Source organism: Seriola aureovittata, chromosome 3 (assembly GCF_021018895.1).
Source record: "Seriola aureovittata isolate HTS-2021-v1 ecotype China chromosome 3, ASM2101889v1, whole genome shotgun sequence".
Classification (NCBI taxonomy): Eukaryota; Metazoa; Chordata; class Actinopteri; order Carangiformes; family Carangidae; genus Seriola; species Seriola aureovittata.
Window position 1 is genome coordinate 10,313,285 of NC_079366.1, and position 17,076 is coordinate 10,330,360.

Genomic DNA, 17,076 nt, shown 5'->3' on the forward strand with positions numbered 1-17,076 from the left:
AGGGGGCAGTAAATTACATGATGAATGCAAACAGGCATCAGATCCTTTAAAAGACAGAACACTGTTCTGAGATCAGATGTAAGGAGGGGTATCACTTCCACTTCAGTATTGTTCAAATTTAGGTTTATTTATAAGTTTTGCTTGCCTTGCTTGCCCTGACGGCAAACACCATTGCTGCACACACATACACATATAAAGAGCCTGACTCAGAAAGTTTACTTGAATTGAATGTTTGCTGATCTAATTTGCCTGAAATTGGACTTGTAGCATGATTTTTTTCCCCCTCTGATTTAAAACAGATATTTGACTTTTTTTTTTTTATTTATAAAGATCTTAATTCGATAGATAGTTCTGAAAATAAATGTATGAAACCCTGTAAGTGGTGATCTCCTCTGGTTTTAACCAAGTATCTCCTGTGACTGAGCCATTTTTAAATCTCACCTGAGATTCAGTAGTTCTGTCCTTTCATTTTGTTGATTTTAGCAACACAACTCGACACAACACAACAGCGATGCTGAAACTGATCTTTAAATGATATCATCTGTATTATTTTTCATTCAGCTCCTGAAGTTATGACAAGATCTCAGCCTGCAGCTCATCTGTCTGTGTGTCTGTGTTGCTCAGGCTGCTGCATTTTCAGAATAAAATGATGCCTGACATTAACAAACAAATCAGTTGGACAAGCTGTGTCTAATTTACTTTATAAATAACGTTCATGTCTTAATGCCACATATGCAGTAAGAGGTCTTATCTTGATCAACTTTCCCATTTGGAAAGTTGGGTTAGGGACATTTGGACCCCACCATATAACCTCTTATACACTTAATGCGTTTTAATAAATTCCTTCAAAGTCTTCACAATATGAGTCTAGACATATATGGATATAAACTGCAACTTGACTGTTCGGCAGAGGCATATAACTGCAAGGTGGTAATTCTAGTTCTGCAATATCAGACTTTATAATGACTGTATGCCATTTAATTGAATTAAACAAAAAAAAAAAACAATATCACACAATTTCTATTTTATTGTTTTACAATCAAAGTACCAGAAATTAAAATTCCAAAGGATTATGTATCAACCCACGGAAATGTTATCATATTTCATCAGCTTTTTGAAGATCTCTTTCTCTGCATTCAAATGGAGAAGTAAAATTTTTTCCGCCTCTTCTCCTTTTTCTCTTTTTTAAGGTGCGTGTGGATCTGTTTGAGAACGAGCACGTGTGCAGTGCAGCCTCTAGGCGTGGGATTTTTTATCAAGAGGTCAACGTTCGGGCCCATGGTACACGAGCTGTACCCTTTGTCATTATTCCCATGAAGGCAGGATCACTCACTATTAAAGTCAGAGCATCTGTTAAAGGCCAGAGAATCGGTGATGAAGTCCAGAAGACGCTGCTGGTGTTGGTAAGAGGAACCGACTCATGTGATTGGTCTGGAGCTTGGTATACCATATTATGGTAGTTCTCCTGTTGTAGCCCAGATATCAAAGTTGCAAGAGTACAATGCTGTAAAAGGTTTGCTTGAATTTTATTATAATTGTTTGTTTTCCAGCCTAAAGGCAAACTGACCAAATCTTTAAAGATTGTAACCCTTGACCCTGCTAGGAAAGGTGTTGGTGAGTTTTCTATTTAAGGACCTAAGTAAACACATGAAGACTTCTATTTTTTAATTTTGACGATACCCAAATTTGTATTTTTTCCCCATAGGTGGAAGACATATGGTAACTATCAGAAATGATATTAATATGCAAGAAGTGGTTCCAGGCACAGAACCAACTACAGAGATTTATGTGTCAGGTGAGATGTATACTGTATATTGTAATTACCTCTGTATTGTTAACTGACAAACAGTTGTTCCTCATGACTGAAATCACCATCACGCCAGCTTCTTTTTTGTTTCTACCAGTTGATCCTGAAGTTTTTCATGTGTGTCCACACAGGCAGAGAGCAGTTGGGAACACTGTTGGAGGAAACCATTGGTAATAAATCAATGGGTAGTATGATCCAAAAGCCAAAAGGCTGTGGAGAGCAGAATATGGCCCTCATGACCCTCCCTGTCATTGCAACCAGGTATTTGGACAAAACCAACCAGTGGATTACTGCAGGCGATGACAGACGAGATGAAGCCCTCAATTTCATCACGACAGGTAGGCTCTCTCACTCACTCACTCACTCACTCACTCACTCATTCACTCACTCACTCACTCACTCACTCACTCACTCACTCACTCACTCACTCACTCATTCACACTTGCACACACACACACACACACACACACACACACACACACACACACACACACACACATTTATTGGCAAAGAGCCCAATTTAATAAGATTCTCCAAACTGGCTTCCAGTGGATGAGATTCAGTAAAATGAGTGAAAAACTTGTGTGTTTTGTGTCCAGGCTACACCAACCAGCTTAACTACCGTAAGCCAGATGGGTCTTTTGCTGTGTTCCAGAGACGTCCCGGCAGTACCTGGTGAAGCATCCAAGTTACATGAACTCCTACGCAAATATTTTGCATAGGAGGATATACATTTTTCTCATTTAATTTCTGAGTAAATGAGTGAGATTCTGAGTAACTGGGATATTGTCTGGTTATTAGTCATATTTCCTGTGCAGGTTATTTAACTAAAGTAGATTTAAAAAAAAAACTTTTGTACATTCTCCTCTCCTCTTTCTAAGGCTGACAGCTTACGTTGCAAAGGTGTTTTCCATGGCCTCTACACTGGTGGCAGTGGACAAGAAAGTGGTCTGTGACGCCCTCAATTTTGTGATTGGCCATCAGCTAAACACCGGCCAGTTTCAAGACGTTGGAGTAATCTTTGATACAGCAATGATTGTGCGTACACAGAGTGACATCAATTCTTCAGCTTGGTGCTAAACATAAGTGCAATGTTACTGACTATGAATGTGAATGAATAAACAGATGTTAGATACTGATGATAGTAATCATAATGATGGTACTGATGTGTGTGTGTGTGTGTGTGTTTGTGTGTGTGTGTGTGTGTGTGTGTGTGTGTGCGTGTGTAGGGTGATGTGCGTGGCAAAAATTCAGATGTCTCCATGACAGCCTTCTGCCTTATTGCCATTCAGGAGTCACGCACACTCTGTAGTCGTACTATTCCTGTGAGTATCTCATGTCTGCATACAGTGTGTTTTTCTGTCACCTCTTTATTTCTCTCTTTTGTGATATCTCCTTCTTTTTTTCACAGCTGCTCACCTACCTCCCTAAAAACATGTAATAACCATCAACATGGCCAAAATGACTTCTTGCCTCCAAAATAATTAGTGAAATAATAAAGTATTACAATCCTGGCAAACAGAATTTTTCACAGAAAAGTTCATACCTGCCTATTTTCGCTGAAGCCATTTTTCTAGACAAACAGAATCCAATGATTTTGTTTTTTTTATTTTGTTTCTGTGGTCTTCCTTAAGTGTTTTCAATGGAAGAGATGGTGGACAAAATTCATAGTCCTTGTTCGCAAAAGAAGATATTTATAAGTTTATCTATGAGGCTTTAGCAGTTTGAGTTTAATTAAGTGAATTAAGTGGGTATCTTAAAAAGCTACAACCTTTTTAGTCCACATTTCACTTTTTTTGTTGTTGCCCTTCCACTGCAGCTCGACAGAGCATCACTGTTCTGGCAAACACAATGAAGCAATTCTGTACTAAATAACACTGTAACTTTGGAAGATACACATTTGATTTGATTAACATACATGGTTAACCCTCGCAATAGATTCGATGAGAGTTCAAAGCACAGCAGCTTAAGAAAATACATGCAAAAACAGCACAGAGAAATTCAGAAAGCATCTTCATCAGTTTGACAACACACGTGCCACAAATACTCACTACTACTTCCCAGCGGACACAAGTGGGGTGGGGGGTTATCCGGTAGAGCGTGTAGTGAAGCTGTTGTACTAACCTCATCCAGATGTCACAGATGTTAATGGGGAGTTGCCCATCTGTGTTCTCTATTTTCAGTCAACAGGGCATAATGTCTGATCTCTGATCCTAATATTTTGTACAACACAGGCTGCTGCTGCTGTCCACATTCTACTTAGTATAATCTCATCATGGAGCTAAAAACAGCTTAAGATAGATTGTAGCCTAAATTAGAGGAAATGGACAGCAACTTTTTATGATTAATGTTCCAAGTTTTTGTTTATTGTCTCAGACCAGATAATCAGACCATGAAGCTTTTGTTGCTCCAGTTCTCTTCACTGATCTGTCTGTCAAAGGTGTGTCAATCAGATAACTCGGATACCTGTAAAATCAGCTCCTGTATTGGTTCCCTCTTTATAGTTTCTAGCTACGGCAGCAAACTGAAAAAAGGTTGAACCTTCCATTGACGACAAATGCATAAGGCTCAGAGCCCCATGCATTCACTAGAGCAGCAGCTGCCCTCCCTCTCCTTGCCATTGCTGCTGCCGTTGACTTCACTGTAAACAATGGACGCCACAGTGACAACCGCTCGATGTCTGAAAGCACCTTTAGTGCTTGAAATTAATTTCACACCTATTTGCACACGTGCCATAGTGCATTTCCATGTGAATACATGATGACAGATGATGATCTGTATGTCTGTCCTTTCCTTCTGTCCAGCATCTGCAAGGCAGCATAGACAAAGCAGTTGGATACCTGGAAGGGCATCTGCACCAAATCACCAACCCGTATGCTGCTGCAATATCATCATATGCCCTGGCTGTTGAAAACAAACTAAACCGCCAAATCCTGATGAAGTTTATCTCCCCAGGTTTGTGACAGAACAATATTCTTAAACATATCGAGAAATACAATGTAGACTTTATACACATTCACAGATGCAGCTTAATGATTATTCTGGTCACTTGTTCTTGTTTTATTCATTACATTTTTAGTTTTGGAAGTTGAAAGTCAACAAAGATTGTGAAGTACAAAAATGTCTGTCTTCTTCAGAGTTAAACCACTGGCCTGTATACTCGAAACTTTTAACACTTGAGGCAACAGCTTACGCTCTTCTGGCTCTGATCAAGGTCAAGGTGAGCACATCCACCACTTATGTGTATCTGACCAGCATGTCATGCTTTGGCAGAAATACAATTCAATAAAGTCCAAGGTCCATGTTACCCAAAGGATTGATGGTTGATAATTAGAGCCACTTCCCTTTAGAAATATCTAGTGTAGCTCTGAACAGCCCCTCAACTGCCATCATCATTTTGATTGAAATATTGCTAGGTCCTGATTGGTGCTCAGAAGTACGTGAAACCCCCTAGAAAATAACTAATATTTAGGTATACTTTCGAAACTCACTGGGATTAATGACTATTACTTCCAATTAAATAACGGGTGCAATTTCATAAACTGTCAAACACAGAGTCTCCAACCCTTTCTCTTGATTTTCATTTCTAAAGGCCCTTGAGGAAGCCAGACCTATTGTCAGATGGTTCACCAAACAGCAGAGTTTTTCTGGAGACTATGGATCCACCCAAGTAGGAGTCTCTCTTTCATTCTCTTTCTCTCTTTGCCACAGTACATTTATGTATCTGTTGTATATTGGGTCCCTTTTTTGTGAGGTTATGCATGTTTTTGTTAGTTACTGTTGGCAGTACCTCGTAATCTACTAATTAATTGTATGAGTCTTGCTTTCTCTTCCTGTTTGTTTCTGTTTCTCTCTCCAGGCCACTGTAATGGTATACCAGGCAATGGCTGAGTACTGGACCGTTGCTAATGAAGAAGATTACAGCATGAATATTGACCTTAGGCTTCCAGGAAGGACGGGTGTTTTGAAAGTCTTCCTCGACAATAAAAACCACTTTTACACTAAACGAGATGAGGTGAAACTCCACACACAATGTGATTAAGTACAGCTGCATTAATGGCCACTAAGGAGCAGAAGAATACCAAAACAAGCTGGTAGAAGCACAACACAAGGAGCTCAAATTATAGTGAAACACCCTACAACAAAGGGCTTTATTTTCGATGCGCCAGGGAAGTGGCATGTTCCTAAGGCGCAGCACGTTTATCCCTTACCTCGTGTAGTTTGATATTTTTGTGACTTGCAGCAAAGCAGTGGGAGGTGTGGCTCAGTAGAGGGTGCATTTGTCAGTCCAACGATACACTACAATCTCAGTACATGAATTGTCCCGGTTTGATGCTGTCAGCTGCTAACCTATTTGATTCATTATGGTACACATTTTCTTATGCAGATCTACTGCCATGTTGGAGACTTATACATTGAAAATAGTTCACACAGTTCCATGAAAGATCCATGAACTTTTCTCTTCAGTAACGACCCTGTCAGCAGCGTCAGGTCCTATACAATGCTCTCCTGATGTTCCCATCCAAAACACTGTGTCACCATAAGACCCAGCTATGCAGGAAATGCCTTAGATTTAAAACAAGAGCTCAGTAAAGCTGCAAAAGTTGGGGCTTAATTTTCTCTTACACATTACACTTAGTAAAATTCTAATACAGCCTTTAAGCCACAATTCCTCATAATTTCTCTGAATGTTAGATTCTCCTTAATTATCTAATTAAGCAATATCACCTGAGAAGGAGTGATGTTGTACTGAATATCAGCACGACTGTGATTTGGTCATAGGTACGAGACCACAGCTTCAATCACATCCGTGAACATCAAGACCTCGAGGGTGATATTGCATTTATACAACAGTTCTCCAAAAGTCATATTAGTAAACAGTAGCTAATAAGCAACAACAGATTATGATTTGTTTGTTGATTTCATAATTTATCTGGCTACGCCAACACAAATATTTCTGCAACTGGACTGGTACTGGACTGTTGCTAAGCAACACATAAACATTTTCCTAACCTGATGATGTCATATGAGCGCACCTGAAGTTGTGCTGAAGTATCCAGGCTTCTTGCTTTCATCCTCTTCTGACAACCATACGTATTATTTGATTTAATTTAATTTAATGTTAATGTAACGCTGATTAATGGGTAATAGAACACGTGTGAAGCGGAGTGATACATATACAGTTAAAAGTCCCGGTGCTGTTGTACTCAGCACTCATGGAATGACTCTCGTCCAATCAAATTACTTGGTCGGAACTAAGTGTTTCATAATGAAACTTTCCTCTCTCTGACTCTCTATGCTTTCTGTCTATGCACATGTGAATATGTGCATCTCTTTAAACCCTACAGTTCAAAGCCAAGAACCAGGATGTGAATGTGACTGCTGAAGGAACAGGAGAAGCAACGGTGAAAGTGAGTATAACACTGTGGTGTTCTGAGATTATCATTCGTTGTTGTGCACCTAAATATTATATTGTTTTTTTTGTTTTTTGTTTTTATAGTTTTGAAGTAATGTAATCATCATTCTCTCTAATTGTAAGCATCAATTACTGATTGGTGTCAAAAAATGATGAAAATTCACAATTACACATAGTAACTACACATAATACTATAAAGCTACACATTAAATGACACACACCCACAGGTTTGTTCAAATCTGAAAAATTGTCTAACTGCCCCATTAGATCTCTTTATAGCAATGAATCACACTTGTAGAACTTAACCATTATGAGTAACGATGTTATTACCAACAGAGATAATAGCCAAACCTATGAAATTAAGATCCAAGTTGTAAGAAACTGAATTTAGGACCCTTGTCAATGTGACAGATGGTGTCGGTGTATTATGCCCTACTTAAAGAAAATGAAAGCAACTGCAACAAGTTCAACCTCTCTGTGAAGCTCATACAAGGTAATTTGGTTCTCTCTCCCCCTTACTCAAAAAATTGGGGCACTGTTGCAGTTTCAAGCTTTGCGTTTTAAGCTTTTCTACCATCATGTTTATTCTTTTTTAGTTATTTATTAGTTTGGCCTTACTGTCTGGCTTTCTGTTGTTATATTTCCTCCTGAACCTCTTGCCTGTTATTGCTTTTATTTTGTTGTCAAAGCACTAGTTGTCATTATTATTATTATTATTATTATTATTGTTATTATTGCTCCGTGATTATAATGGACGATGCAAGGGCTAAGACCCACTCAACACAAAACAACCAAACTTATAACCCTGCTTTCTCACCAACAAAAAAATGTAATCAAATTGAAAATAATCAAAAACATAATCAAATTAACAATTTCTTATCATCCCGCTTTCATATTTTAGATATTATAAAATAGATGTTAGGCTCATATGGTAAATAAACAGCTGTTAATGCTAACGTTGGCTATGTAGCAATAGGAAAACTTACAAATATTGTAAGTAACGTAATTGTAACATATTGGAGTGGATGATGCCGTCCTTTACAAGTGCATTTAACACCATCCAACCCTCCATTCTTGAAGACAAACTGGAAGGGATGGGGCTGGATCCCTGCTTCACATCCTGGATTGTGGATTACCTGACAAGACGACCACAGTACGTCAGGCTGGGTAACTGTGTCTCAGGGACAGTGATGAGGGAACTGTTCTGGCTTCGTTCCTGTTCACCCTGTGTACAGTGGACTTTAGATACAACTCTGAGTCCTGCCACATCCAGAAATACTCGGATGACACAGCTACTGTGGTGCGTATCAGGAACGGACAGGAAGAGGAGTACAGGGATCTGGCGATGGCCTTCAGTGAATGGAGTGACAAGAACTGCCTCCTTCTGAACAACTCCAAGACCAAGGAGTTGGTCATGGACTTTCGGAGGTCTAGGCCCACCCTTCAGCCAGTCAACATTCGAGGGAAGGACATTGAGGTGGTGCACACTTATAAATACCTAGGTGTGCACCTGGACAGTAAACTGGACTGGTCTGGAAGGGGCAGTGCCGGCTCTTTTTCCTGAGGAAGCTCAGGTCCTTTGACGTCTGCAGTGAAATGCTGCACATTTTCTATCAGTCAGTGGTGGCCAGTGTACTCTTTTATGCTGCAGCCTGCTGGGGTAGCAGCATGTCCGACATGAACACAAGGAGACTGGACAAGCTGGTAAAAAAAAAGCTGGGTCTGTGCTTGGCAGGAATCTGGACTCACTCAGGATGGAGGCCATCTTGGACAATACCAACCACTCTCTCCACAACATTCTGGCAGGACAGAGAAGCAGCTACAGCTGCAGCAAACGTCTCATCTCACTGCGCTGCAGAACAGAGAGGTTCAGGGAGTTCTATCTATCTATCTATCTATCTATCTATCTATCTATCTATCTATCTATCTATCTATCTATCTATCTAAATAGCTCTGAAGCTGAGTCAAGGGCAGATTGACAAGTACACTTGTCCAAAAAATGCCAATGGGACATGGCCACGCCCACGAAAATGACAGAAATGATAGATGCAATTGCTAGTAGTCAACCTAGTTTCAGAGACAAGCCTTCTGCAGCCAGAAGAGGGCAGTAAATTACAAGACCAATGCAAGCAAGCAATGTCAGATCCATTGTCCATCGCACTTATTGCCTTGCTTTTCCTGACTAGACGCCACTGTTGAGGACTGATCACACTACGGGGCAGGATTCAAGATAACCAGAAGATAACTGTTTAAAGGAGAACTGTGCCAATTTATTATTTAAGTATTTTTGCAGGTCTTGGTAAAAACTACTTCACATGTGGAAAAAGTACTATAAAGCCTTTTGTGGCTCCAGAGGGAGCTGCATGAAGTCGGTTGTGGGCTACCAGCCAGCTTCTCTGTTCTTTGCACTTGTGTGCTGGGGAGGTGGCATCAAGGCTGCTGATGCCAACAGACTGAACAGAAGGCAAAATCTAATGAGAGAGGAGAGGATGGTGACAGGGCCGTTTCAAGCTTTTAGGGGGCCCTATGCAAAGTGTTTAGATAAAAGTATGTAAAGATATGAGTAAAAGTAAAGATAGAGGTTCAAATGAACTACAAACTAATAAACAAACATTAAAGAATGTAGTTTCCAGCCTCTTCATAGCATAACTGAAAGATTTAACAGTGGCTTCATAAACAAAATGTCTCTTGTGTGTGCTTCTAAGGCTCTTCTCCTTCAGCACAGCCTCCACATTCATGGCCTCACAAATGTCTTTAGCCGAGGCGTGAGCTGCAGCAAGGCCAGTGTCTCCCTTAACTTATGAGTGGGGTCTTTGCCTTCATGAGCAGGTCGTCTGCCACATCAAGCTGCATTGTGGCAGACTACACAGGGCTTCCTTACGTGGTATACTTGGTGAGGGATATCATCCTATACCACTGTGCAAGTTTGGAAGCGATACGTCCCAGCCTCCTTTGCCAAGGCTTGTGCTTCAGTCTTGTTCAGACCATCTGTGGCCTTATCCCTGACCTCCAGCAGTGTATCTCTTATGTTGGGGTCTGGTACCACTAGACACGTTATAAGAGAGGAGACAAACCACTTTTAAAATCCTGAATAGAATAGCCTGTAATGCCAAAGATGGCAGTTTTATGACATGTCTCACGCCCCTAAATGAGCCAATCGTTTGCCTTACAACAGCCAAACAGTTAACACATCAAGCCACTAGTGTTGTTGCACTGATGAGAGTGAAACCTTGCGCGTGGGCAGTCGAAGTTTAACCTGTGGGAAAAAAAGTGTTTGGTCTGTTTGTCTTCTTTGCTGTATTTTGGGGCAAAGTCACCAAACTTTTTTTTTTGACAGGTGATTCTATACATGCAGCTTTTATTTTTTGGTGACCATTAAAAGTGCAGTTATGGCTCTCTCCTCATTCATTTTAGATAGCAGCCTAGTCTTGTTAGCCCAAAATTACTGCCATGGGGCACTGCCAAAATGGCTACCAAGCAGCGTTTCATCCATTTTTACAGACCTGATCATGACTGACATATGCTCGTAGTCGCTTAAGTCAGGGTACTACCCAAAATTATTGCATAGTGCTTTGACTGTTTAATTTAAGTCCCCGTTGCATCCAACGTTTTACCACTGATTGAGGCATTCAGCTCTTGATAGCTGGAATCACTGCACTGCTTGTTTTGAACACAGGCAATGTGCTGCTTCATCACAGGATCAAATTTTGTGAGCAGCGCCACCTCTTTCAAAAAGTTTCCTTTGTTTTCTTGTCTTTTATTGTATTACTGGTCTCTCTCAGCCAAAGACGGGATGAGACCAAGGACACCAAGCCTGGTCTATGGTCTTCTTTATATTTAGGTTCAGTTCTATTTTCTTCCATGTTGCCATGTTGTGTTTGGGGTTCAGCCCTTTTCAAAAGTGTTCCTATATAAATGTAGTTTAGTCGATAATTCACTAATGTTTGATGGAAGTTTCTACTATATTTTCTTTTGAGGAAGGTCAAATCTGAATCTGCATCTGTCAGAACAGATGACCAATCAGCTGGATCGATTATTTCACATGAGTAGGGTGATGAAGTGGATCTGCAGACCAAGATGATGGGCCTGGTGTTTCCTCACAGGCTGGTCAGTCCTATTATCTGGAATGTCCTTCAGTGACTGACTGACTGACCATAAGTCCACCACTGATCAGCCGAATGCCACGTCACTGAGTTGGAGTTTCTGGCTCATCAGGTTTAGCAATAAAAGCCCTGTTAAGACATAAAGGGTTGCTACCCACTGAAACGCTAGAGGGCTTTAAATTTCAAACAGTTACAGGAGTTGTTGAGATTGCATTAACCTGAATGCATGAACTTTAACATGGCAACATAAAGCTGAACGCTTTAAACTGCAACAATGCTTCTGACTTTTTTTTTTTTTTTGGAGTAACTCTACTCTTCATTTCTCTTCCTGTTTGTCTGTTTCTCTTTATTTGCTGGTTGTCATTTTCTGTCTATCATGTTTGTATTTGTTTAGTTTGTTTGGTCTTTTGCTTGTCATGATGTGTTTTCTTTTGTGGTTGTTATCTCAAATTTTTATTATTGCACTACTCATCTCATGTTTTCTCTAATGTTTTGCCCTTCCATAGAGGAGAGTGAGAACATATACACACTGAAAATAAAGGTTATGTAAGTACAATGAAGTTATACTGACAGGTGTAACAGTAACATGGCTTTATACAGAACGTTTTCAAACCAGCTGTCAACCCTCCATTTTTCCTCACTGTTTCCTTTTCATTCTTGCATTTCTTTCATGTAATGTAATGCATTTCTATTTTCTATATTTTTTTCTATAATTTTCTCAATAATGATACACTTTTCTAAAGTTTTTTTCTTTTCTTTCTCCTCTCCTCTGAAATCTTTATAAAGATTATTTATTTGATATTTGTAAAAGGGTTTTGCTTTCCACTTGCCTGTCTCTATTTTTTCAGTTATTGCAATTATTCTATCCATTCCTTGTACAGGTATTTGGACGTGCAGACTGATTCAACTATGGCAATTGTGAATATTGGCATGCTGACTGGCTTCACTGCTGACATAAATGACCTAAAAATAGTAAGACTTGCACTCATATGTAGGGTTCAACAGTCAGTGATTATAGTTGGTGGAAACAGGATATGTTTTAAAGTTTAGAAGATTGTCTTACATGTGTTTTTTGTCTCTGTGTAGTTGTCCAAAGGACCTGCCCGAGTCATTGAAAAGTATGAGGTGATAAATAACAGGACAGACGGAGCCTCAATCATCATCTACTTGGAGAAGGTAAGCCACTAGTTTTTCCTGCTTAGAAATAATTATTCATTTTATTGACCATTTCTAAATCAATTAATTCATTTGTAAAGTCTTCTATTAATTCCCATTTTGTCCAATTATATATAAGTGTGTTAATCAACTCTACATATAGCTGGAATAACCTAATATTACCATATTATGCATCAAACCAAAGGCAGCCACTCGTTTTGTGCAAACATGAAGAAAAAGTTGCACTATTCCATTTGCATGTAAAGACTATGCTGTTGTCAACAAACCTGGACAAAATGGCAAAACAATTGACTCAGAATTGATTAAAGATTGTGATTGTATTAAAAGAATAATATAGTACTCAGAATGAAGCTTTTAAAAACGTATTTGAAATTAATATTAATTATTAATTAATGGTCTTATTAATTTATTAATTCACAAAATTAACTTACTGTTACTCTGTTTCAAAGTTTTGAAATGGTATAACATTTGGTGAAGGGCACATAACAACTTGTTAAGGGCTGAGAAGACAAAATTTAGACTTTAGACATTCATTAATCTGGAGTTAAAACATGATACCAAAATCCACTTAAGTGTATAATTTTGTGCAAAATTAATATTCTGTTCGACATTGCGTCATCATCACTGCTTGCCAATTTACTGAGTGGTTTATTTTGATTTTATGATTTTACAGGCATATTTTACCATGACCACTTGTAAATTGCCCCTATGAATCTTCTCTTTGTCTTTTTGCAGGTCAGGTTAATGCAGTACAAATATCTAATTAATTTCATGGGAATAAAACAAGTGAGATCATGCTTCTTCTTTCTCTTTTTCTCACATGCTGTACCTTTGTTGCTCCATCTCTCCACAGATTTCTAATAAACAAGAAGAAGAGATCTCTTTTAAGCTCCACCAGGAGGTGACTGGGTACCTCTTACAACCAGCTGCTGTGACTGTCTATGAATATTATGACCATCAAAACAGAAACGGTAAGTTTCATCCAGAAACACAGGCTGTCACTGTGTTTGAAACATCCACATATACCCTATTGAGAAGAAAGGCAATTTGTCAATATCCTAACAAGAGGTTAATGTCAAGTGAGGTCGTTTAAGCTTATGAACAAACGATCTATGCTCTTTAATGGTGAGGAAAGTCTCCATATGTTCACACCTGTACTTACTATATTCACATTTGAGTTTTAAGATTAAAAGTGGTCAAAACTCCATCAACACTTGTTTTAAACACAAGAACTTTATTAGACTTACGTGTTTCGGCTTGTGGCCTTCATCAGAGCCATCGGTTTTAAGATTGTGGTGCTTCAAACAATCAAAACAAAATATCTTACAAATATTTGAATTCCTTGTTGCAGAGACACATTGTGTGAGATTTTACCACCCAAAGAGGAAAAGTGGAGAGCTACTGAGGCTGTGTAGAAATAATGAATGCTCATGTTCTGAAGGTAAGTAACGTGATGTCTAATGGGAGCTGTTTAGCATTAATAGGTTACATCTGAAATTCTCGAAGAAACACTTAAAGCAACATCATGCAACATTTTTACTATATATTTTCTTTATTTACAAAATAACGAACAAGCTGCACGCATGACTTTACACACCTCGTGCATATTTGAGACCAGGTCGACACTAGACACTCACTAGAGTGAGAGGATTGGGATGTGATGTTAACAATTTCAAAACAGTACCATTGTTCAACAACAGAGTGAAAACTAGATTTGAGAGGATGACATGACACTATCATGAGGACCTGAAAAATTAATTATGGGCTCCTTTTCTATCCATGTGGATGAAACCAAAGCTGCTGCAGAGGAGGTGATGCTGATTGTAAATGTTCATTACTGTACGGAACCTGAGCTGAAACTAGATATTACTATATTTTCAAAACTGACAACAACCCACACAATGAGAAGACATTTTAAGTTGAAACGTACTTCCCAAAGAAGAACCTTAACTATTAGTTTACTGTGTATGCAACGCTGCACAGGCAGAGTTGCTTCAGTGATGGGGGAACCATGAGGGACTCAATAACTGCTTGTAGAAGGGCCCCCCCCCCACTGACATGTGTTGTACTGCATGATACACCAACAAGCTCTGCACGTGCTCATTTGATTTAATCCGTTGTACAATTACTTTGTGCGCAATGTTTATTTCTAGAGGAATGCACGAAGCAAAAAAAGGGCAAAATCAGCAACGATGACCGCTACATTCAATCTTGTCTGAGTACCGAGGAGAGTAAAACAGATTATGGTAAGAGTTTTGAGTGAGTGAATGAGTGAGTGAGTGAGTGAGCGAGTGAGTGAGTGAGTGAGTGAGTGCTAACTAACAAACAATCTGCAACTTGTCTGTCCTCAGTGTACAAAGTAAGAGTGGTGAAGTTTACGACTGAATTGTCCACTGACATTTTTAAAATGGAAATTTTGAAAGTCATCAAGGAAGGTGGGTATTTATCTCCTTTTAAACTTTTTTAAATTTCTTACCCCATGTTTTCCATAAAGTGTTCTGAAGTGCTTCAAAGGTGTATTGTATGAAGGCATTTATGCATGAGCTAACTGGGAATATTTAAATGTATCTCGTCTCTCTATTTTAAGAGTTTAATTTTAAGGATTTATGATGTGTGTCAGCTGATGTCCAGACACATGTTTGTTGGCATTTATCTCCTCTGGAAATTGAACAACTTCAACTGTCTAATTTCACCAATGGTGTTTCTAGCCAGGCAGAAAAAAATCTCATCCATTAACTTAAGTGGAAATGTCTTGCAGTGATGAATACAAGAAAACAACAGTGCAATTACAATATGTATTTTATTACATCTAATGAGTTTCTCTCTGTTATCTTGGATGTTATTGACAGGTACTGACATTGGTGCTGTGGGTAAATTTCGTGAATTCATCAGTTATGAACACTGCAGAGAAGCTTTAAATCTGCTCATTGGCAAAACCTACCTTATCATGGGCATGGACAGAGATGTTAGGCTTTTCAAGAATACTCAATCGTGAGTTACACACACACACACGTACACACACACACACACACACACATACACACACACACACACACACACACACACAGGCAAGTGTGTGTGAGAGAAAGAGAGAGAGAGAGAGGGAGAGAGAATGTGTATGCATATTTGTGAGTGTATGCACCCCTTCCTGATATTGTCTACATTTGATGTCAGTATACAGTGCCTTGTAAGCAATGTTTACGTGATATGGTTTGCACCTTTTGTGAAAAATGAACACAACTTTGTACAAGCTATGATTAAGCCTCTGCGCCGGCGACAGCCAGGGCAACAGGCATCATGTTTTCAGATTGTCTTTCCGTCTGTCCATATGTCCCGTTCTTTTTAATGTGATATCTCAGTAACACTTTCTTCAAATTTGGCACAAAAATTCACTTGGACTCAAGGAGAAACTGTTTTGATTTTGGCAGTCAAAGTTCAAGGTCACAGTGACTTGACAAAAAACACATTTTTCAAGTGATGACATTCTACATGGAAATGGTCAAAGGTCAACTTCACTGTGACATCCTAATGTTCTGCAAAAGCACCTCTGGCCATTATTCAATGCTTAAACTCAGGAAGGGGAGACTGTGACCATATTTCCTGCAACTCGGCTGATTGGTTGAGGCATACAACCATGAGGCAGTAATTCTAGTTTTTCTGTTATTATTTGTTTTAATTTTTTAATTCATTTCAACATGTTTTAGATTTTTTTTCTTTGACAGATAACCTTAACATTCATATTCCCAACAGACAAATACATGGTTATATAAAAACCCAATTTGTGTTTCATTTTGTTCTCCTCAGTCATCAGTATGTGCTTGGTGAAAGAACCTGGATCGAGTACTGGCCCACGGTTGAAGAGTGTCAGAATAAGAAATATCAATCTACCTGTACGGGCATGGAAGATTTGGAGCAGAAGTACTCATTCATTGCATGTATTGCAAAATGAAACTCAAGGAAATAAAATTACCTTTTAAAATTCTGGAAATTAGTGTTTTTAATTGCTTAATTTTTCCATTACTCTCAAACTTGGAGTGATTTAAGAAACAAATATATATACAATGTGTCATTGATAATGTTGACATGCTAGAAGTGTGGCTCCACAGAAGTCGATGTCACATGGTTGGCCCAACATTTTGGTCTCAATATGATTGGTACAGATGACTTTAATGGTTCCCAGAGGATTATGATAAGGACTTCATATCTTGATTCCCTCACTTTTCCACTTCCGTCACAGTGAGGTTCATATTTGTGGCTTTAGTGAAACGTCTTAGAGGGAACAAACGATCTCCTGAACCTCTCTGTTCGAGAGGCGTTTACTGTAGCTGTAGCCGCTTCTGTCTCTCTCTCTCTCTTCTGCCATCCGGCTATACAGCAACTCAGCCAAAGGAAGTGGACTGATTTAATTATTATAGTTTATTTATTATTATCTGTTATTATTATTACCACTGAGCTATGATGATCCAGCAAACTGTTGGATCATCTGGCGGCAAACACATAAGTGAAAGAAAATTACTGTGATTTTGGCTAAATTTACTTGTAAAATGTTCACTCAAAGAGAAAACTAGAGGCAA

At 39.0% G+C, this 17,076-nt stretch overlaps 1 protein-coding gene across 1 annotated transcript in view; it reads left to right on the forward strand.

Moving 5' to 3' along the window:
• The window catches only part of LOC130166578 (complement C3-like), a 30,186-nt gene extending 13,696 nt beyond the window's left edge, over positions 1-16,490 (forward strand). Inside the window, exons 22-43 of the mRNA XM_056372266.1 lie at positions 1,191-1,403; positions 1,551-1,614; positions 1,706-1,795; positions 1,939-2,145; positions 2,407-2,482; positions 2,689-2,845; positions 3,037-3,132; positions 4,612-4,762; positions 4,945-5,027; positions 5,400-5,477; positions 5,667-5,822; positions 7,156-7,218; positions 7,635-7,716; positions 11,833-11,872; positions 12,208-12,298; positions 12,413-12,502; positions 13,356-13,473; positions 13,854-13,943; positions 14,656-14,748; positions 14,854-14,937; positions 15,352-15,493; positions 16,307-16,490. Coding sequence (XP_056228241.1) covers positions 1,191-1,403; positions 1,551-1,614; positions 1,706-1,795; positions 1,939-2,145; positions 2,407-2,482; positions 2,689-2,845; positions 3,037-3,132; positions 4,612-4,762; positions 4,945-5,027; positions 5,400-5,477; positions 5,667-5,822; positions 7,156-7,218; positions 7,635-7,716; positions 11,833-11,872; positions 12,208-12,298; positions 12,413-12,502; positions 13,356-13,473; positions 13,854-13,943; positions 14,656-14,748; positions 14,854-14,937; positions 15,352-15,493; positions 16,307-16,451 — 2,409 coding nt within the window. The 3' untranslated portion in view covers positions 16,452-16,490. The remainder of the gene's footprint in view (positions 1-1,190; positions 1,404-1,550; positions 1,615-1,705; positions 1,796-1,938; positions 2,146-2,406; positions 2,483-2,688; positions 2,846-3,036; positions 3,133-4,611; positions 4,763-4,944; positions 5,028-5,399; positions 5,478-5,666; positions 5,823-7,155; positions 7,219-7,634; positions 7,717-11,832; positions 11,873-12,207; positions 12,299-12,412; positions 12,503-13,355; positions 13,474-13,853; positions 13,944-14,655; positions 14,749-14,853; positions 14,938-15,351; positions 15,494-16,306) is intronic.
• Positions 16,491-17,076: the final 586 nt, after the last annotated feature.